The sequence below is a fragment of the Tursiops truncatus genome, chromosome 1 (assembly GCF_011762595.2).
Source record: "Tursiops truncatus isolate mTurTru1 chromosome 1, mTurTru1.mat.Y, whole genome shotgun sequence".
Classification (NCBI taxonomy): Eukaryota; Metazoa; Chordata; class Mammalia; order Artiodactyla; family Delphinidae; genus Tursiops; species Tursiops truncatus.
Window position 1 is genome coordinate 158,659,180 of NC_047034.1, and position 22,723 is coordinate 158,681,902.

Consider the following 22,723-nt stretch of genomic DNA (forward strand, 5'->3'; position numbering starts at 1 on the left):
GCTTGGTGCCAGTACTGCCCTGAATTGGCTTCAGCCCCCAGTTTCTAATCTAATGGACACTATTCCTGCCCCCAACCTGCTCTTGCCGTTTAGGTTTCTTTCAGCTAGCATTTCCTCTACACTGAGATTCTTCATGATGAGATCCAAAATTGTTTTTAAAAATGAGGTGGGGCAGAAGAATTGGATATGATTAAATTCTTATTATCCACCGCCGTGGCCTAGGTATCAGCAGCAAAGGCCCAGCAACATAACCCAGGCCTAGCCATCTCCCAGCCTAAAGTCCAAAAAGAATCAACATCAGCTGAAAAGCCTGCTGCTCCAACCAGGCCAACCTAGACCTGAGCCCTAGTTTAGGACACCTGCTTAGCCGTCCAAGAGTAATAGCACACCTATCTCATTTCAGTAAGTCCTTCTTTCTACCGCACACCACACAATTTAAGAGCAGGACTCCTATTGCCACATCTATCAACATATTGGCCTTCTGTTAGAGGTTTCTCCTTAGATGCATGACTGACCCCCAATAATCCGGTCACCAGCATTCTCCAGGGCACTTACTTGCACATTTTGTCCCAACACAGAAATAAATACATACCATATGCTTCATAAGAATCTTGAACCTCCCCATGTCCATAGTCATAATATTCTGAGTCCCTGAAAGCCAAAGACAGAGTGTTAGAGCTATGTAGTAACCACGTTTCAGTTTTACCTTTCTCCCCAATACTTCCATATTTCAGTCATTTTTTCGTGGGTATAAAACAAAAAGATGCTCATTTTACCCCATCTCCAAACCACAAAATATTTCCAAAGCATGTACACACTAGGTACTCATCTAAAAACTGTGACAACCATAGCAAAGAAAAACGAATAGCAACAATTTAAAGTGAAAAAGCTCAATCCAAAAGCTCAATCTTAACCACAGTGTACATACACATGTATTCACAGGGCTAACTGGAAGAGATTAAAGAAACATGAAAAGAACTGTTCTGTCCTCATTGTAGAATTATGAGACCTTTTCAATCACAGTTAAGATATATATATATATACACATACACTAAAAATGTTTTTTAAAAAAAGAGCAGAAAAGAACCTGACTTACAACAGTGGGATTCTAGTATCCTTTTAAACTTTTATGCAACTTTAATGTGGCTGTGACATTTTGTAATAATAAATCAAAATAATTTTAAGGCCTCTTCCCTTTGTTTCCATGTAGTCACAGCTCAGGAATTTTTCATCTGCTAACCCCAGATTCTACACTATAATTTAAGATTCACAGTTATCCAAATTTGCAGATCCAAGTGTGTGCCTTATAGATGTCAAAAGCAGACGAGACACCCTCAAGAGAGGTGAGCCACCCTGCTCCTTAGATTTGTGCTGCCTAAATCTCTCAGTTCCTCCAACTCCCTCTTATCCATCCCGAGGACATGAAACAGCACTTCTACTGCCTGACTCACCCTTGGCTTTGGCTGTAATAGCCTTCGTAGCCTTCATAACTCTGTTCTGCATATGTATCATCATATCCCTAGAACAAATAAAATGAAATAGAAAGTCAGAATCACGGAAAGTAGGTAAGGTAATTATATCCCATGGGAGTATGGCGGGCTTCTGGATTAAGAGAACATGGAATTTCCCTCCAAAATGTTAACACCTGTTGTGGAATAGTCAAGAAAAGAAAGGACTAAAGAAAAAAAAAAGAAACAATGTTTCTTTTGAACTTCAGCATCATCAGCAGTAGTAGTGTTGAGTTCCTTTAGTAACACACTAAACATCAAGGGCCAACTTATTTCCTGTTTAATCTACATACATACAGTAAACCATGCTTAAAAATGGAAAACTCTTCTCATAGTTTAACATTCACTGCAAGAGAAGAGGGCAGATTCCAAATCTTACAGGCAGTCCCTGCCATCTACATCAAGGGCCAAGGCCCTGTCATTCAACTTCCTTTGGCAACCTGTTAGGTATTAGGAAATGGCATTGTCCGAATGTCTTACATATTCTTCGTAAGTTTCTGGTGCAGGTGGTGGAGGCAAAGGTATTCTCTGGATGCCTGCTGTCCGTGCTCTTGGTGCTGGAGCACCCCTCACAGTAGGTGGGGGTGGCACTCCTCGAGTCACAGTGGCACCTCTGGTGATGGCTCCTCTCACTGGTGTACCACGCACTAAAGCCCCCCGAGGTGGTCCAACACCTCGGCCCCTGCAAAAGAGAAAGTTTATTTTAAATGGAGATTTTTATAAATAGGCTACTTTCATGTTCAGATTTGTTTGCAAATTCTGGAGCTAGACAGATTTTACGATGCCTTAAATAGACTATTATCAAAACACAGAGGAATGGGGAGTTCCCTGGCAGTCCAGTGGTTAGTACTTGGCGATTTCACTGCCGTGGCAAGGGTTCAATCCCTGGTCAGGGAACTAAGATCCCACAAGCCACTCAGCGCAGCCAAAACAAAACAACACAGAGGAATGTGTAGGTGGGTAAAGGACCCATATTGTAAGGCTCCCCAGGTCCCATGGTGGACCTGTTAATATCTCATTAGTGGAGCGTCTGCCTTGGAGAGTCTGAACAGTCCATAAAGGTCAATCAGCAAAGGTAAAATTCTAAAGTCAAAGACCATTTAAAAATGCTAAAACTGTCCAAAAGTTAAAAAAGCTTTTTTTAAAAGCTTTAGTCCTGAAGTCCTAAAGCTTCAAGACTGTTGTACCTGATTATAGTCAAAGTGACGAAGATCTAGAACTCCACTTTTTTTTTTTTTTTGGCCGTGCCATGCAGCTTGCAGGATCTCAGTTTCCCGACCAAGTATTGAACCTGGATCACAGCAGTGAAAGCGCCAAATCCTAACCACTAGACCACCAGGGAACTCCCTAGAACTCCACTCCTGATGCAACATACAAATCCTGAGACCCTTTCTAAGCTGGAGATAAGAGCACCAGTAAAACAGAGATGGTACCAGCAGTCAAATTCACATCCCATTTCTAGTTGTCTCCATTATTTATACCTGGGAACAGGTGGAGGAGGAGGTGCAGCTCCCCGGCCTCTCACCGGCACCCCACGTCCGCGAGAGGGCTCTGGTACTCCATTCAAGTAGGAGAGCTCTAGGAACTGCTCCTGGCAGATATCATCCATCATATCCTGTGGATAAAAGATAATGGGAAGGAGTGTTATTCTCTACCTTCTGCTGAGAAGTCACCTAGCCCATACGGGCCTTGGATGCTAAGAACAACTTTGAAAGCCCAGATGAAGTCTCAGGTCATTCATTCTCTGAAGTCAAATGGGACTCCACCTGTCACCTCTTTGAGGAAAGTCTTGATGGTAGACCCCTCATTATTCAGATGAAGTTCTTCATGATGTGGCCCCTGCCTAGCTCTCCAGATCACTTCCATCCTCTCTCCATGTATAACCTCCTTTCAAGCCATGCTGAACAACTTGCAGTTCAGAACATGGCATACTCTTAAACATCCATTCTAGCAAATAGTTTCCTCTTTCTAGAATAATAAAAACCACTACCATTAATTAAGTTCTATGGCTGGGTACCATATAATAAACTTTATATAGGGTTTTCAGTTTAATCTTCAAATTAACCCTGAAATAGGCAGATCTTCCCATTTTACATTTGGGAAAACAGATTCGGGAAGTATAAAGCAATCAGTCTAAGGACACAGAGCTAGTAAGTGGCAGATTCTACATGTAAATTCAGAATTACCTGTCTCCAGAATCTAGGCTTTGAATCATCAGACTATGTTATTGCCTTTTTTTGTCCACCTGAGGGACTCTAACTCTCACAAGATTTAATCTAAAATATTACCTCACCTCTTTTGAAAAACTTTCTCTTGATGCCAACCCTTCACTCCCTCCTCTTTTCCCACAGCACCATGTAATTTTCTCTAAGCACTTACCACATCACTTTAGAATTGTTTGTATGTCTTTCTCACTAGGTTGTGAGCTCTTCAAGAGCCATTTTTGTAACTTCAGACCCAAGCATAGTATTAGGCACCTACCAGATACTTAACAAATGTTTGGGATGAACAAGGAACCTGAGGCTCAGAAAAGTGATATAATAACTTGTCCAAGATGATGCAGATAAAGCTCCCAGTCCAGTGCTCTTCCTACTGTACCAGGTTCTAAGGGGAAAACGGAGGGCTCTGGTCATGGACGCAAAAACAGGCTCACTTTTTTTCTTCACAGGGGGGAAGAACTGAGCCAAATGCCATTTGCAAATCTTTTCACATATTTCCTGAAGAGAATCATTCAGTCTTAACTTCATGCATTTTTATATATTCCAGGTGTATACAGCTTTTAGAAGATTCTAGTCACCACAGAGATGCCCCCCTCCACCAACTCTTCACCTCCTCTTACCGTACACATTTCTGCTGGTTGAGATTCACATTGGAGAATCAAGGGACCAATGATGGGCCATTTGCTCATATTCCTCTAACTGCCACAGCAACACTGAGGAAACCCAGATCTCCCTGGCAGGCTTCTCTTTTGAAGATCCACTTACATGGAAGCCTTATAAGCCTAGCCCTTTTGAGAAGTATGCTGAGACTGATGATAAAGAGGAGATGGGCATTCTCCTGCAGTCCTTCAGAAAACGGATGGCTCAGGATGCTTCAACATATACCTCAAAGAGTAAAAAGCATATCCTCAAGGGAAAATTTACGAGCTCTGAGTTTTTCCTAGGATATTTTAAATTGGCTGTTTCATGTTGAACACTCTAATGATGATGAGATACTTAGAAGCAAAGCAGCTGCTGAGACATTTAAGACAGTGTTGGAATCCTTGGAGCTCAGCATTACAGGTACACATGCCCTATAAATTTTTGCTCTACCAATTCTCACATGCTGATACAGTTCCAACTCCCTCATTTTACATATACAAGAAAACCAGGAACTATATATCACCTCCTCTTAGTGATGAAGCTATGATGCTTACTCAATTCTAGCTGAATAGTACTCCAAATGCTTCTTAAGGTTCCAGATTCATACTTGGTTATTAAATATTCAACAGTAAGTAGTTTTCAGAGTAACTCTGAAAACTAACAGTTCTTGCCAAATGGCAAAAATTCATCATTTTCTACTTACTCAAAGAATGAAATCTCTGACCAGGTAATAATAAGCAAGACAGGTAACCTGGTCTGTTCCAATTCTTCCAAGGCCTTAGTTACATTCTGAAAGGAGCTGTACACCAATCTGTTTAATATTATCAACAGTTAAGCCTAGAATCATCATGCCTCTTTCAAATCATCTCTACTTGAGTAAACTCCTCCAGGAGAGAAAGCCCTGAATGCACTCAGGTCGGAATTCAATCCATTAACACTGGAGGCTAGAGGCTTCTTGCTGTTATCATCTAGACTCTCTAGAGTCTAGAATAAGACCCCCCTAAGTGCAGGGGATTATGACCACCTCAGTCAAATCTCTGTTAACCAGATGTTAAAATGCCAGACACAGTGTGGATCCAAATTATTGACAAGATACTAGTATACAACTAAAACCACATTAGACATGGAGTGGGAGAGTGGCCTTGGGGCACAGTGGTTTGAAAACCAGATACAAATAATGGACCACCTCAGAAAAATGAACATAAATGAAGAATTTGGTATATAATTTCAGGTTATACAGATACCTTGGATAAGAAACCCTGCCTTAGCAATAAGCACAAGATCCCAGTTTTCTCTTGCTCAAAAGATACAGGATATAGATTTCCTTACTGGTACTAGAAACTTCTTGACTTCCTCCATAGCATGGGCCATAAGAGCATAAGCCTCACACGGGGGTCCAAAAACTTCAATGAAGACATGCAGATCCATATTCAAGTGGGCATATTTGGGGTCTCCACCTTTGCGCAGCTCTTCCTCCTGTGGAAAGATGCACAAAAACATCGCATCACTTGGACTAGGGAGAAAATGACACCTTTACCTCTAGGCCAAAGAGACATTGAGAAATGACCCCAACACCTAAAAAGATAGGAAAGTGTAAGAAAAAAGCAAAACAAACTCTGGAGAATAGTAATTTACACAGTCTGCTAAACCTGCAATTAGTCTGCTGCTCTTCTGTTTTGAATCACTGGTGTATTCACTGGAGCTCTTATTAGAAGGTACAGAAGAGACAAACTTATTTCCAGTTTCCATTCAGATAACAGCTGTTTGCCAAGCATTCATCCATTCACTCATTTATTGCCAAGCATTTGCTTTTAAATCCCTGGTAGAGCTCTTAATTACCAGCTCTTCTTATCTGCTTATATGGTCTGGGAAGTTCTAGGGAAGGAAAAAAGTCAGGACAGAGAGAAGAAAATCTCATGTAAATCTCATTAGCTAGAATAACATACCTCAGCCCTAACTGTATTCATCTAGTGAGAAATGTGAGTGGACAAAAGAGGGTCTGAGAAAACATGTTTGTCTATTAGGCTGCATAAAAGGAGGCCTGGGGCTTCCCTGGTGGCGCAGTGGTTGACAGTCCGCCTGCCGATGCAGGGGACATGGGTTCATGCCCCGGTCCGGGCAGATCCCACATGCCGCGGAGCGGCTTGGCCCGTGAGCCATGGCCGCTGAGCCTGCGTGTCCGGAGCCTGTGCTCCGCAACGGGAGAGGCCACAACAGTAAGATGCCCTAGAAGGCTAAGACTATTCTGTTTCGGTGGTAAGTTTCTCCATACTTACAAAGAGCATAAAGAGTATGGGGCTATGGCATGGAAAAAAAAAATAAGCATTAGGTTCTGTTGTTAGGATTACTCATGGTTCCTTTTGTAATATCTTCTTCTAGAAAGCCTCACATTCCAGCTGGCTATAAAACAAACCAGCCAACTAATCCTCAGACTCACCTGCACTCACAAGACTAGTGCTCTCACTTTTCCACATTACTGAAAAGGGAATGTGCTGCTCACATTTTAGTGTCTTTAGTCTCAGTAAGTTTCAGTACATCCAGCTCCCCTTCCAAGTTTTCATAGATAAGCTTACTAATGCCAAAGTTGCTACTGCTGTTTCCATTACTATGCAGTCAAAGTCAGAAAGAAAACAATTACCAGGGCACACCTAGGTTCTTCCAGCGTTGCCAAAGAAGTGAATTAACTGGTCTATAATCTCTTATATCCAATGCAAATTTAAGGGAATCACATTCTGTACATACGCAAGTGCTAACTTCCATAAGGAATCTATACTGGACTCTGGGCTACTGGAAGGCATTAGGGTGTTTTCTTGCCTCATTAATGTGAGCTTACCTTGGCCTTGTCTCTCATTGAGCCCTTTCCCAACACAGAGATCTTTGCACCAGTCTCTTCTTGCAGTCTTTTGATTGTATTCCCTTGTGGTCCAAGGATCTTCCCCACAAAATTGAACTGACAGAAAATAAAGACAGATTTCTAAACACATATGTTCCTATAAAATATTTTCACACGTATTATTTATCTTCAATAATCCTGTAAAATAGGTAGAGTATTACCACTCCCTTTTTACTGAAGTATTATACTGAGGCTGTACGGATAAAGTGATTAGCCTACGGTTATACAACTGGAAAGTGGCAGTTCTTAGACTTGAATTTCCTGATGTAGTTTGGCACTCTTTCCATAATATCACACTGCAACCCTTCATACTTTTACATAAATATTTTAAAGCCAGTTACTTCAGAACAGAACAGACATATGGTACCCTCTGGTAGTACTGGTTTGATAAACTAAATATAACTAGTTGCTTTCCAAAAAAAAAAACTTTGAAAAAAAAATTCTTTTTTTTTTTTGATAATAAAAAGATGATTATATTTCCGTCCTGGCTATAGCTATGCTATTAGGGACGGACTTGCATGTTTCAACTGCCAGATACATATATGGGACAGAACCTTCACCAGCTTAAGTTTCTGACACATCACAATCTCTGTAAGTCTTCTGCTACAGCCCACGCTACAAGACATACTACATACTCTCATACTACAAAGACAACTCAAAGTGAGGCACTCTTTCCCTTACCTTGGGATACTGCTTGACAGGTATCAGAACCCTCTCCTTCAGCTTCATGTTCTTGTGAGAAAATAAATCCAAGTAATTCTCCTCATCGTCCTTTTTTGAATCCCCTTTCTGAATCTTCTCAATTTCTGAATAGGACAAACAGAATTTCATTTAGTTTTTTCTTTTAAATAAAGGCAAAATTCTGAGTCTGCTCAGCTTAAAGCAATAACACAGAGTACTGTGTAATGAGAAAGTGCTAATTTCAAATGGAGACTGGGTGAAAGCACCAAAGCTAGATGAAGCTAACTAGGAAACCCAAAGCCTGCTTCTAACAAGAGCAGTCTGCTCTTCCACTTCTAGTGGAAACCTCTACAGAGACATTCAAATGTTCTTAACACAAAATGGATTTAGCAGTGAATTGGGGAAAAGGGGATAAACGAACTAAAAATATTAAAATCTGCATCAAGAAAAAAGTACAAAGTCATATCTTAATGAAGAGACAAAGTCAATAATTTAAATACACAACGGAGAGTCCCATTAAAATTCTGTAACAGTAGTGCTTTGGATAGTAGTAATCCTTAAGAGTCTGAAAGATCTGGTTTTTACTCTGCCACTCACCAGTTGTGTGAGCTCTGAAAAATTTTTTAATTGCTCTGAATTTTGGTTTCCTCATTGTAAAATGGAGGCAATATCTACCTCATGAGGTTACTATAAAGACAGAATAAAATAACATATGTAAACATGCTAATTAAAGCCCATTTCTTTCTTTCTTTTTTTTTTTCCTTTTGGCAGGTGGGATCTTAGTTCCCCGACCAGCAATCAAATCCGAGCCCCCTGCAGTGGAAGTGTGGAGTCTTAACCATGGGATCGCCAGGGAAGTCCCAAAAGCCCATTCCTCAGGAAGTGTTTTAATATATACTGAACACTATCTAGCCCAAATTCACTCAGTGTCCTAAAGGAAAAAATGCACCAAGATAATTTCAATTCATGGGTTAAGACAGTTTCATCAGCTAGAACCTTAGCAACCAAAAAGATTTTCTATCATTAGGGAACTTCATTCACCCATCCATCCATTCATTCAGTGACTGCAAGTGTTTGAGTGCTTCCTATGGAGAGGCACATGAAGGGACAGATACAGGTATGATCACTAACCACTATGGAAGACTTACTAAGAGCCAGGCACCTTGTCCTGTAAAGTATATGAGAAACAACAGAACAAGTCAAACATGGTCCCAATCTCCACTATGTTTATATACTAGAGTTCCCAGTCTATGAAGTCAGCAATGAAGTATAGTTAAATGCTACAACAGGAGTACTAACAGAGATGGGGGCCGAGTATGGAGGCAATGAAGAGCAGCAACTAAAAGGTTATATACTATGGTCCACTGAGAACAACAACAACCAAAAAAATTATACTCCCTAAAATTAGTGGAACATTCTAACTAACACAGAATGTTCTCCTTATATAACATTTCCAGTGTTTCTTCTATAATTTTAAGGCAAGTGTTCTCAAACTTCATTGAATCACCTGGAGGGTTTGTAAAACTAGACTGCTGGGCTCCAATCCCAGTCTGGGATTGTGTTAGGAGTTTGCATTTGTAACAAGTTAGCAGGTGATGCTGATATTGCTGCTCTAGGGATCACACTTTGAAAACTACCAGTTCTGTATAAAGACATACGACTTCAAACACATACTGCAAATCTAAACCTTTAACAATTAAAAAAAAATAACTGTTTAGACTAAGTCCAGCTGTAAAGTACACGGATGAAGGAAGGTTACTGACACTGACAGACTACAGAGTTCAGAATTTCAAACTGAAGGCTTCTGTTTATTAAAAAGCCTAATTTCAGATGTTACACTCTTATAAGAACGGTAAATGACAGTGCTCTTTGCACTCCTATTTTTCATTGCTTGGAATAGAAAACAAATTTAACCTTACAATCAACAGACTAAATGCTTCTTCATTCAACACCTATTTGTTTACTGTTTCACTGGTAGTGTATCCTGACCCCACCCCTTCCCACTTACTGCTAATATTAACTTTTTGTAGTCTCTAGTTTTGAGCCTACCACCTCTGAACACACCTCTTGAGTTTCTGGGCTGGGAAACTGGGCACTCAATCTTCCAAAGTCCACAGGAACAAAGATGCCACATTTCTAATCTGAAAACATCACTGAGGAGCTTCTAAATATGTGGAACAAATTACATGCTTCATTCATCTTAACTATGTCTCTCCGTGTGTCCTAATTGCTGCCATCTAGTTAGGCCCTTCAGCTGTACTTTATACCACTTTCCAGAAACTTTAATTGGTTAGAACAAGAAAATAAGACTCAAAGTCTGTTAATCTGTACTCCCATAGGAAGCAGGGATGCAAAAATTGAACCCAGTAGAAAGGTTTGTTTAATATCAATGTAATGTGCCCCGTGAATTTAAGACCTTTCTATAACATGGATCCTTCTGCTATATTTTGAACTAGGCAGATCTTTAATTAGGATCCCCTTGTCCACTTACCTCACAATTTAAAAAATAACGTTAAAGCATTTTCAGAGAATTCAGAGAACAATGATTTAAGTAAAACAGAACTGAAAAGATAAAACAATCAGGGGGTTAGCCTAGAAAGCAAAAGAAGCAGCAGCAACTTGAGCCTTCAAGAAGGGTGGTCTTCCATGTTTGGAAGGGGAAGGACCAAATATTTATTAAATGCCTACAATGTATCATACTCTATACACATATTACCTCATTTATCCTAAAAAGTAACTCAGTGAAGTAGCTGGTACTATCCCCATTTTATAACTGAGGAAACAAAATCAGAGAAGTTAAATCTCTAAGTCACAAAGCTGTTAAAGTAGTAAGAGAGTAAGGATTAAAACCCAGGCTTTCTCTAACTTCAAACCTCATGCTTTTATTATTGCCTTTCAGTGAGGAGTTGTGGGGGGCACTTTAAGCAAAAAAGAGCTGATTCTGTGAAGTTTTGGGAAGTACTGCTTATACCCCCAGACACTGTCATGCAGCTAAAGACAACAAGAGGGCTCTGCGTGTGCCTCAGATGTTCAGCTGCCTGATCTTTCTTTTCTTTTTCAATTCTTTTTTTTTTCTCCGTTTTTCTTTTTCAATTTCTCTTCTTGGCCTCACTTCTTGTGGAGGGCAAAGGAGCAGGCTGTAATGGGAAGAAAATAAAATCAAAGAGAAGCTTCCTAAAAATGCCTCACCCTCAGGCAAAAGTACTTTCTAGACAATCTTCTGAAATTGACTCCTTTACTTTTTTTTTTAATTTGTTTACTTTCGGCTGTGTTGGGTCTTCGTTTCTGTGCGAGGGCTTTCTCTGGTTGTGGCAAGTGGGGGCCACTCTTCATCGCGGTGCACAGGCCTCTCACTATCGCGGCCTCTCTTGTTGCGGAGCACAGGCTCCAGACGCGCAGGCTCAGTAGTTGTGGCTCACGGGCCTAGTTGCTCCGCGGCATGTGGGATCTTCCCAGACCAGGGCTCGAACCCGTGTCCCCTGCATTAGCAGGCAGATTCTCAACCACTGCGCCACCAGGGAAGCCCTGAAACTGACTCCTTTAAAAGATCTTTGCTTGGGCCTCTGGAGACCCTGGGTATCCCAAGAGTCAAAGAAAGAAACGCTAAGGTGTAAACAACACACAGAGAGGTGACCCATTTGCTTCAAAGTTAGATGCTGACAATAATCATATCTTACCGAGTGCCTTTTATGTGTCAGGAATTTTGTATTTATTGTTTCCCTTTGTCTTTATAACCAGGATTATCCCCACTTAACTAGTGAAGAAATCTTGTCCAAGCTCACAAAATTAGTGACAGAGCAGCTATTTAAACCCAGGTTATTCCTTACGTCAGTCAGAGCAAATTCAACAAATCTCGTGGCTTTTCTTCTACTCTTTTACTATAACTTAATCTTTCCTTTTTTTGGTAGGTGTTATCACAACCAGACTGTTAGCTCCAAAGGATGACAACTGTTTCTTAAATGTATGACTGAGAGGAAAGAACCTGAGTTTTGAAGCTAAACAGAACTGGGTTTGACTCCCAGCTCTGCTACATGCTTGCTGTGTGACCTTGGGCAAGTCATTAAACCCCATTTAGTCTTCCTTCTTACTTTTAAAAAGGATTTTTTTTTAATGGATGAAAGATTTAAGGAACACAAAACTGTTAATACAAGAGAAGTTTGAAAAAAATTATATACAGATTTTATCAACTGGACTGGCTTAACTAAAAATGGCTATCATGTACATTCCATTAACTGAACATGTGATAAGGAGCAAGACAAGCAAGATTTTCTGACTAAGACATCCAGAGATAGTGCTTCTAGGAGGGCAAGATTCATAGGATATCTGCTCCAAAAGGTCAGGTGTCATGCCCTCCTCCAGACTATCAATGTATTTGGTTCATACATCTAACGACAGCACACCTTCCCCTGCTATGAACAATTTCTGGACCCTTGCCATTATTAAACTAACTGCAATTTATAGTACAGTGTCTATTAGACAACAGGCATCTATGAACATTTACCAAATTAAAGAAATGTACCATTAACACCCCCTAACTTCCCTTAACGACTCATATAACTTCATCATTCCCACATTTATAGTTCTTTGCCCTGTATCTTTTCTGTTGGTAAATCCTTTTGGAATCACAAATCCAGTAAGTTCATTAATTTTGTATAAAACCACTCCATTTTTTTCATTTTTCAAATTATTTATTATTTAAAGCAAGAGCACCGAGTTATAGGTTCTTAATCTGGTTTGGGGTCATGAGCCCCTACAGACTAGCTCCCCAGAAAAAGATACCAACACAGTATTTCACACACAGTGTTGACTAAGGGTGGGTACTGGCTCAAAAAAAATCCCTCAAAGCCAGAGTTAAGAGCACTCTAAGGGGCTCAATTCCCACATTCCAGGATAGCGGCAAACTCTATTATGGCATATCGACCATAGTTTCACAAATCTCTTAGGGTACAACTTAAGAGTTTAAGCCTTTTTTTCTCTTAAAAACAAAACAAAACAACAAACCACTTTATTTTGAGATAACTGTAGATTTATATGCAGTTGTCAGAAATATGAGATCTCGTATATCCTTCACCCACTATTCTCCATAAAATTTTGCATATCTATAATATCATAACCAGAAAATTCACATTAATACAATCTTACTGACTTTACTCAGATCTCACCAGTTTTGCATGTACTTATGTGTGTGTGTATGTTTGCTTAGTTCTATGCAATTTAATCATGTGACCACCACCACAGTCTCAGTACAGAACAGTTCCACCACAAAGATCCCTCATGCTACCCTTTTATAGCCACAGTCACCTCCTTTCCTCTCTCCCCAACATTGGCAACCACTAATGTTCTCCATCTCTATTATTTTATCTTTTCAAGAATGTTAAACTAATGGAATTGTACAGTGTGTAACCTTTTGAGATTGGGTTTTTCATTCAGCATAATTCTCTTGAGGGAATTCCCTGGAGGTCCAGTGGTTAGGACCTGGCACTCTCACTGCCAGGGCCCGGGTTCAATCCCTGGTCAGGGAACTAAGATCCTGAAAGCCGTGCGGCCTGACCAAAAAAAAGTCTCTTGAGATCCATCCAAGTTGTTGCATTTATCAATAGTTCATTTCTTTTTCTTGTTGAGTAGTATTCCATGGTATAGATGTACCACAGCTAAACTATTCATCAATTGGAGACATACGGGTTATTTCCAGTTTTTTGGCTATTATGAATAAAGCTGCTATGAACATTCACGTACAGGTTTCATATGAACATAAGTTTTAATTTTTCTGGGATAAATGCCCAAGAGTACAACTGCTGAGTCGTATGGTAAACACATGTTTAGTTTTGTTAAAAACTGCTCTATCACAGACCTATGCATGCTAACGATATTTTACTTCATTTTGCTAGTATTATGTTCCATAAAAACAGTATTGTAGGGCTTCCCTGGTGGCACAGTGGTTAAGAATCCGCCTGCCAATGCAGGGGACATGGGTTCAAGCCCTGGTCCAGGAAGATCCCACATGCCATGGAGCAACTAAGCCCGTGTGCCACAACTACTGAGCCTGCGTGCCTAGAGTCCATGCTCTGCAACAAGAGAAGCCACCACAATGAGAAGTCTGTGCACTGCAATTAAGAGGGGCCCCCACTCGCCGCAACTAGAGAAAGCCCACGTGCAGCCACAAAGACCCAACACAGCCAAAAATAAATAAACTAAAATTAAAAAAAATAAAGAAATAAACAGTATTGTACCTTAGGTATGTAGCCTTATGGGATTGACTTTTTCACCTAACATTAGATTTCCAAGATTTCTCCATCTTGTGGCATTCAGCTATAGTTTTCATTTTCACTGCTGTATTAAGTATTTTATTTTGAGAATCTCACAGTATCCAATCAATGGTGAAACAAAGTGCACTATTTTATGAGTGAGACATTCACGGGCAAAAGTTTCTTTGAGTATATTCCTAGGAATAACCTTGCTCAATTTAAAGAATTTGAATGTTCAGCTTTCAAAGGAAATGCCAAACTGTTATCCAAAGTGGTTGTACCAATTCACACTTCTACCAGCACTGTTCCTTCTAATCCACATCCCCTCAAGCACTAAGTCTTGTTTGACTTCATTTCTGTCAATGTAGCAGGTTTTCATTATTTTCCTGTCTCCAAAATTTTTTTTCCATTTATCTTCATTTACTTTTAGCTACTTAAAAATTTTATTGAAATATAGTACATTTACAAAGTTGTGTTTAATTTCTGCTGTATAGCAAAGTGACTCAGTTATACACATATATATTCTTTTTCATATTCTTTTCCATTATGGCTTATCACAGGATATTGAATATAGTTCCCAGTGCTATACAGTACAACCCCTTGTTGTCTCTCTCTTTTAGCTACTTTATATTCAATATGTCAAGTTGAAAAAAATAAATCCAGTTTGGAATTAGTTTGAAAAATGCAAAAAACCAACATGTTAATTTAAAAGTTGTCATCTTTATAAGACTAGTTCCTCCTCCCACCAGGACATGGCATATTTCTTTTTATTCACATCTTCGCTTACCACTTTCAATAAAATTTTAAGTCGACAATATGTGATCACAATATTCCTCATCTGTAATATAGAGATAAAAATTCTTCCTGCATCATAGAATGGCCATGAAGATGGAATTAATGAGTACCACAGGTCATGGCACATGTTATATGCTCTACAAAGGTTACAGATTGTTATTGTTTGTTATGAATATTCACATACATTTTGAATTGATTTTTATTGCCTATCCCAAAGTTTTTGCTATTCTAAAAAATGAGATCATTTTGTCAATTCTTTTCTAATTGGCTACTGCTTCTATATCAGAAAGCTACTGATTTATACATCTTTACCTTGTAATCAGCCACATCACTCACCATTTTCCTAGGTAAACAACCATGAAGTTGTTGCAAATAATGATAAATTCTGCCTCTTTCTTTCCTAATATTTATACTTATACCTACACAGTCATCCCTTGGTGTTCCAGGACCAAACTCCCATACCAAGATCCAAGGATGTTCAAGTCCCTTATATAAAATGACATAGTACTTGCATATAACCTACGCACATCCTCTTGTATACTTTAAATCATCTCTAGATTACTTATAATGTCTAATACAATGTAAATGCTATGTAAATAGTTGTAAATACAATGTAAACCAGCGCAAAGCCGATTCAAGTTTTGCTTTTAGGAAATTGTGGAATCCCTCCCACCCCCGAGTATTTCTGATTCATTGTTGGTTGAATCCACATATATGGAGAACCCGTGGATATGAAGAGCCATACTTGGTCTATAGTTCCTTTGCAATTCCACTTTCTGGTTTTAATAGGTCTTGCTAGCTCTGTAGAATGAAATGGGGACATCTAGGTGTATTTCCATAGTATACTGTAAATAAAATAAAGAAATATACTATTTTGAAATTTCAATAGATTTTTGTCTGGAAATATTCTGCACTGAGGGGTTTTTTTTTGGCTGCTCCACTGCGTGCGGGATCTTAGCCTTGACCAGGGATCGAACCCATGCCCCTTGCAGTGGAAACATGGAGTCTTAACCACTGGACTGCCAGGGAAGTCCCTGCACTGAATGCTTTTGGAAGATGAATTTCTGCATATCTTTTCAAGATCATCTGGGGATTGTTAATCTACTGAAAATGTTTACTTATTCCTGAGTCATTTACACTAACTTGTATTTTCCTAGTTACAAAAAGTAGAAAAAGAACACTGATATACATAAAAACATCTTATGTTTATTATGTAAATATTTAACACAAATAATATGATAAATTATTTTTGTTTCAGAAAACAAGCATGGGTACCCTGAGAGTCTTTGTATGTCTGCAAACGCATTTAATTGTCATCGTGGTTGAAGATCAATTTGGCTAATATAGAAATCTATATTCAAAATCGAAATCCCTCAGAATTGCGTTATTTTTCCATCATGCAACGAGGATGAATATTCATTTATCAAATATTTAGTAAGAGGCCACTCTGTGCAGCACTCTTAAAGGAACAGAAGATACAGCCATGAACAAAGCAGACAAAAGATCCCTGCCCTGGTAGAGCTGACATTCTAGTCATAAAGAAGCAGCAGCCAACAAGCAAACACATTAACTACAACGTATGGTGCATCAGATGCTAAGTGAAAAATAATATAAAGCTGGGAAAAGGTACAGGAAGGGCTATGTGGCTGGTAAAGAAGAGTGGTCTGGGTCTTGTAGCACCTCTTGGGAAACAGGCAGAGTTGCCTGGAGGAGTCACAGTCCTCAGTGCTAGGCTCTGCTCTCCTAGCAGAGGGTTTCCCCCTCCTTTGTCTTGCCCTGTGATCTTCACTGCCCTGTTGGCTAGGACTTTGATGTGTTCAGAAAATCTGATGAAACAGATTTTCTTTTAATATTTTAGCACAAAATTTATTTTTATTTTTTTGAGTACAATTTGTTGCAGGTACTATAGTGAGGGGTGGGGGGGGGGGTGAGCAAAGAGGGTTAGGTGTGAGGATCCAGACTCAGACTGACTTCAAATTCTCCATATGCTGCTTACTAATTTTGTTACCTTAGGCAAATGATTTAATCTGTTTGCCTTGGTTTCCTCATGTGTAGAAGTAAGAATAATAAGAGTAACTTCCTCATAGTATTGTTATGAAGACTAAACATTTGATGTAAAGTGCTCAGGCCAGTGTCCAGCATCCAGCATAGTGTTAGCTGTGTTTTTCTTACCTGTATCCTTATCAGAGCTTAAATACTACTATTCCGTCTTCTCAATCTCACTTTCTCACAATTGGTTGACTTTACTACGACCACTTTTCCAGATCATTCAAAAATATCTTAAAATAAATCAACTGTATTTCAATTTAAAAAAAAAAATCTTCAAAGCCAGGTCCAACATATATCAAGACTTATCCATGCTAAGAAATATTCACATATCCCAAGTTAGTTTTCTCAATGAGCCAGCATTACCTCAATCCCATTTCTCCAATTAAAATTCAATTTGGTTAAAGGAAAAAGACATCAAAAAAGCCCAAGTTTAGAAGATGTGGCACATATATACAATGGAATATTACTCAGTCATAAAAAGAAATGAAATTGAGTTATATGTAGTGAGGTGGATGGACCTAGAATCTGTCATACAGAATGAAATAGGTCAGAAAAACAAATATCGTATGCTAACACATATACATGGAATCTAAAAAAAAAATTGGTCCTGAAGAACCTAGGGGCAGGACAGGAATAAAGACGCAGACGTACACATAGACAGTGGACTTAAGGACACGGGGAGGGGGAAGGGTAAGCTAGGACAACATGAGAGGGCGGCATTGACATATATACACTACCAAATGTAAAACAGATAGCTAGTGGGAAGCAGCCGAATAGCACAGGGAAATCAGCTCGGTGCTTTGTGACCACCTAGAGGGGTGGGATAGGGAGGGTGGGAGGGAGACGCAAGAGGGAGGGGACATGGGGATATAGGTATATGTACAGCTGATTCACTTTGTTATACAGCAGCAACTAACACAACAATGTAAAGCAATTACACTCCAATAAAGATGTTAAATAATAAAATAAAAGGTGTTAAGAGTGGGAGGAAAAAAAGCACCCAAGTTTAAAAAATGTAAGAAGGGTGAAAATCGGAAGTAACTTTTAAGGATCAATAGTTTTTGATGGCTATCCTAAGAAACCTTCTTTTACTAAAAAGACGAGCACCATACTGGACACTTGATGTGCTCAGAAAGGCAAAAAAAGCTTGCATTTTCATACCTTACTCAGTACCACGAATTTACAACTAGGAGAAAACTGGTGACATGTTATTATCTAATGATTACAGGTCAAAGGGAACTGTGCTGGTGCTTTTTACACAACATTTAATCCTCACAACTCACCATCCCACTTTACAGATGAGGTTACTGAGGTTCAGAAAGTTTCCCGGGAGTAGGTGACTAGTCAAGAGTTAGAATTTCAAACCCAAGCCAACACCTTAAAGTTCTAAAGTTCGTTATTTTATTCTCATTTAAGATGGACTGATTAAAGACAGGAGGAAATAAAAATAAGACCCAGTCAACCTATACCATTTAGTCTGACGTTCCTGAACCTGCATGTACTTGCTTTCAAACACCTGGTGTTTGCTATATGCAAGACAATATGAAAAATATAAAGATTTAAAAGCATTCCTTGGGGCTTCCCTGGTTGCGCGGTGGTTAAGAGTCTGCCTGCCGATGCAGGGGACACGGGTTCGTGCCCCGGTCCAGGAAGATCCCACATACCGCGGAGCGGCTGGGCCCATGAGCCATGGCCGCTGAGCCTGCGCGTCCGGAGCCTGTGCTCCGCAACGGGAGAGGCCACAACAGTGAGAGGCCCGCGTACCGCAAGACAAACAAACAAACAGAAAGCATTCCTTGCCCTCAAAGAGCTTGCCAGAAGAACACAATGAACAGTAATGTTTCAAACAATCTGACTGTGTTATAGAACAGCAAAGCACAGAGTTGAAAATGTAAGCAGTTTATCTAAATGTTCTTATTCTTGACCACCTCAGGCTTTGTTTACTGTGTTTAAAAGTAAAGACCTCTAACCAACGGTGGGAGACAGAGAACAAAGGGAGGGAAATGATATTTTCATAACGGACGTGTCCATTATATCAACCCTGCCAAAGAGTCCAACTACTCATTCAGTGTTGGAATGCTGTGAATTTTTATTTGCTTAATAAAATTTAGGTATCATAAGATACACTTATTAAAACGTTTTAACTAGAAGGGAGAGCAAAACAGACGGCTTGAGGGAGAAATCAAGGCGACTAGGTGATGGCCAGTTTTGAGCAAAAAAGGAGCGCTAGTGTACACACAGAGAACAAAGACTACTATTCCTAATCTATTTCAGGACTGAAGCAAAAAAAGGGGGGGAGACCATGCAACTTCTTTCAATTTTTTCCCATCTTACTGGGAATGTCATGGAAACCATCCTGAATCTCCCTGTATCACCCCCTTTCACTGTCTCTAGGTTTGTTTTTCCCTTCTCCAATGACGAGCACGCGTTGTAAAATAAAGGGATCCAACCGTCTGGTTCTACAGCAATTGACCATCTTATCGGCCGAAGTCGGCAATCTGATTCGGAAAACCTCAAGCTCCGATTCCCACAGGTTGCTCCTGCCTCCGAGCAACTCAAGCTCCAGTTACCGCGAAGTCCGACCCGGCCCCGGCGGCCGCGGCGCGCTGGACAGGGCACCCCAGCCTCACCCCATCTCACCTCGGCCCTCCCTCCCTCCCTCCCGGCTCAGGCTGCCTTCACCTCCTACACCCTCAGTTGAGGCGCCGACCGCCACCCGCGATCAAAAAGCTTCCCCTTTCGGGAAAGCGGGAGATGAAGGTTCATTTCTGGAAGAATCTGAGCACTCGGAGCGCGGGGCAGCTGCAAGAGGTGGGAGGGGGAAGGGTCGGCAAGGGGGCGGGGAGCGCGGCACTATCCATCAAAATCTTTGCGCTAAGAGATCGCCAAGTCCCCTTCGGGCCTCCACTGCAGCCTAGGAATTCTCCCTCGCACCCTGGACCGGAATGGGAGTTGTAGAATCTAGGGTCCCGAAGACGAGGACGAGATAAGGGGAGTCCTCGACTGCCTGGGTCCCCAGGGGGCGGTAAGGGAGAGGAACAAAGCCGCTACCACCCATGACCCCGGGTGGCCGGGCGACCCACAGGGACCCCGGAGGCGCCCTTACCTGCCGTCAGCAACTGCATGGCGTGAGTGAAGGACGGGTCGAGCGAGTCCTTCTCGGCCATGAGTTCGGGCAGGTACTTGTTCTCCGGCTCCATCTTGACCGAGGCAGTGGCTGAGGGGGGCAGCAGCGGGGTCGGCGCTGGACCGCCCACAGTCGCGTCGGGACCCGTGGCCGAGGGCGGCAGCAGCGGCGGCGGCTGCGTGGCGGGCGAGGCCCGGGCGCCCCCCCGGGACCCCCCTCCGCCTCCCCGGGACCGGTGAGGCAGCGGCGGCTGCCGAGACGGCGCCTGACGCACCGAGGGGTGGGCACCTGAGGGGTCCATGGAGCCGCTGCGGCCTGAGGACCGACTCATGCGCGCGGCGGGGTCGTCCCGGCGCTGCATTGTGGAGAATATGCGATCGAGGGATCGAGGAAGCGACGCGGCAGCGGCAGAGGCCCGAGCGACGGTTGGCGAAGGTGGGAGAGCGGGAGCGACGGCGACCGAAGCCGACCCGAGCGACCCAGCGAAAGAGAGCACCGGAAATGAGGCGGCGCGCGTGCGCAGCCAGTACCGGCACCGCCCTTGGGTTTCTCCGCGGAGAACAAAGTCCCTGGTCGGGCCACGGCGCCTGCGCACCGCCGCGGAGCCCGAAGAAGTCGCCTCCCCGCTCCCCTTTTTCCTCCGAGCCCGCCAGGCCGGAGCCTTGTGCGCGTGCGCGGGTGTCCGCGGGCTCCGTTAGTTTCTTTCCCTCGTGACTCGGCGCTAGAGGAACACGTGTCTCCTCCCACTTATGGCCGAGAGCGCGGAGGGGGCGGGGGCTGTGGAATGTCTTTGTCTGCGCGCGGGCCCACGGCTTGTGGGGCGGGAGACCTGATGCTCGCGGGGCCACGCCTCCTCCAACGGCTGAGCTGTGGAACTCAATGGGGTGGGGGAGGGGAGAGGGGTCACTGAAGTATGGAAATGAAAGAAGACCCGCCTGGGGGACGCGGGAGAGGAAGGAGAGAGAATTGGGGCTGTTTGGGCAGAAAGAGAGGAGGGAGAGATTAGCGTGGAGAAGGGAAGACTAAAGGAGAGTCTGACTCAGAGTTGAGGGGTGGAGAAGGGAAGCTTAGAGGGGGACATTGAGGAAGGACGGGTCAATGGAAAGGCTGAAGGCTATTGGAGGAGTTAAACTAAGAGGGAGGGTTCAGATCGGAGACCTGATATCTAGCCAGGAAAAGGGCCCCAGACCAAAGCAGGGAATCCAAGGAGTACGTATCCCATGGTTTCCAATATAGTAGGTTCTTAAACGTTAGCCTTTGTTGATCAGAGGAGTCGTCTTAAAGGGCGAAGCATTTTAGCTCTCTACACATAGTACTGCTTTCTGCAGACGTGTTTCTTCCACAAAAACATGGGGTAGAGGCCAGCTGCGTAATCCTTAGGGTGGCGCCTTCTACGGATGTGAGTGCTAAGCCTCCTGCCCTTCACGATGAATAAATCATTCCACACTTGCTCAAAGAGACAGACCGTTACCGCTGCTCTCAAGGCCGAGGTATTATAGTGGACAGTCTCCCACAGCGTTCTCCTCATCCTGGGGTGCTATATGCAAATGAAAGCTACGTCTTTACTTTCCCATAAACTCTCAAACACCTGGTACCTTCTCTAACCCTTTCCTTCCCTCCACAGATTTTTGCTTCCCTCATTGAAAGCACTCGTTCCCATCCCTTCTCCTGGATCAGTTCCCCTAATAAGCCCACACTTTTCAAAAGCATTTCTGGAAATTGTCTTCTTGGTGCCTGGGAACTGCTGATATTTAGATCTGAAACTTAGAAGCCTTCAGCTAGGGAACATTAGGGGCTGGCTACCTTCTTGGGGGTAGGGAGACAAATCACCAGCAGAAATGAGAACAAAACACAAATCCCTCCGTAAATTATCACATATATGTTATACATATTTATCTCCAGTGTCTAGGGCAGTACTTTACTTTGAGGTCACATAGGTAGTTTACAGTCAAGTAGGAGGGGGAAAAAAAAGAATGGTTTTGAATAATTGTGATGAAGAATGTAAAGTGACAGGTGTCCAAAGATAAATTAGGTGGGATTGGAGTTCAAAGTGGAAGATAGATTTCGGCCAGGAGAGAATGAGTTCCAGGCAAAGGGAAGTGTGAATAAATGAGCAGAGATGAGAATGTCACAAATAGTTTAAGAACTGGGAGTAATCCAGTTGTGGACTGTGAAGAAATAGGTGAGTTGAGAGAGCAAATGCCTGGAGGAGGGGAAAGGGGATGAGGAGGGTTTATAGCTCCCTTGCAACACATTTCTGCTGCTGTCCTTGAAACTCCTGCTTGGGTGGTGGTGTTACAAATGGCTGAAGTGTCCTTGCTCTGTAATGAGATGCCTAGATGTAGGTACCTTGAGCTGAGGCTAATAAAACTTTGATAAAGAAGTGTCTGAAAAGGCATTGGGTAGTGGTATCTGTGGGTTTCTAGACTAGACTCAACATTCTTTCCAGGAGGCTGCCAAACCTTTACGTACTTTGTCTAAAGGTGGGGTTGAGGCGAAGTTTGAGCTCTTCTTCCTAGTGAGACACACAAAAGGTAATCTCTGAGGTGATGGGTTGTGAGGCT

The 22,723-nt window shown here is 42.0% G+C and overlaps 1 protein-coding gene across 2 annotated transcripts in view; it reads right to left on the bottom strand.

Moving 5' to 3' along the window:
* The window catches only part of KHDRBS1 (KH RNA binding domain containing, signal transduction associated 1), a 40,141-nt gene extending 19,472 nt beyond the window's left edge, over positions 1–20,669 (bottom strand). For both annotated transcript variants that reach the window (XR_002176945.2, XM_004319800.4), the window contains exons 1-8: positions 20,139–20,669; positions 7,944–8,068; positions 7,203–7,319; positions 5,699–5,845; positions 2,990–3,123; positions 1,989–2,190; positions 1,452–1,519; positions 593–651 (exon numbers count right to left, since the gene is read on the bottom strand). Coding sequence is in view for 1 of the 2 variants with exons in the window: in XM_004319800.4 (XP_004319848.1) it covers positions 593–651; positions 1,452–1,519; positions 1,989–2,190; positions 2,990–3,123; positions 5,699–5,845; positions 7,203–7,319; positions 7,944–8,068; positions 20,139–20,520 (1,234 nt within the window). In the remaining variant the exon portion in view is untranslated. The remainder of the gene's footprint in view (positions 1–592; positions 652–1,451; positions 1,520–1,988; positions 2,191–2,989; positions 3,124–5,698; positions 5,846–7,202; positions 7,320–7,943; positions 8,069–20,138) is intronic.
* Between the last annotated feature and the right edge of the window lie 2,054 nt (positions 20,670–22,723).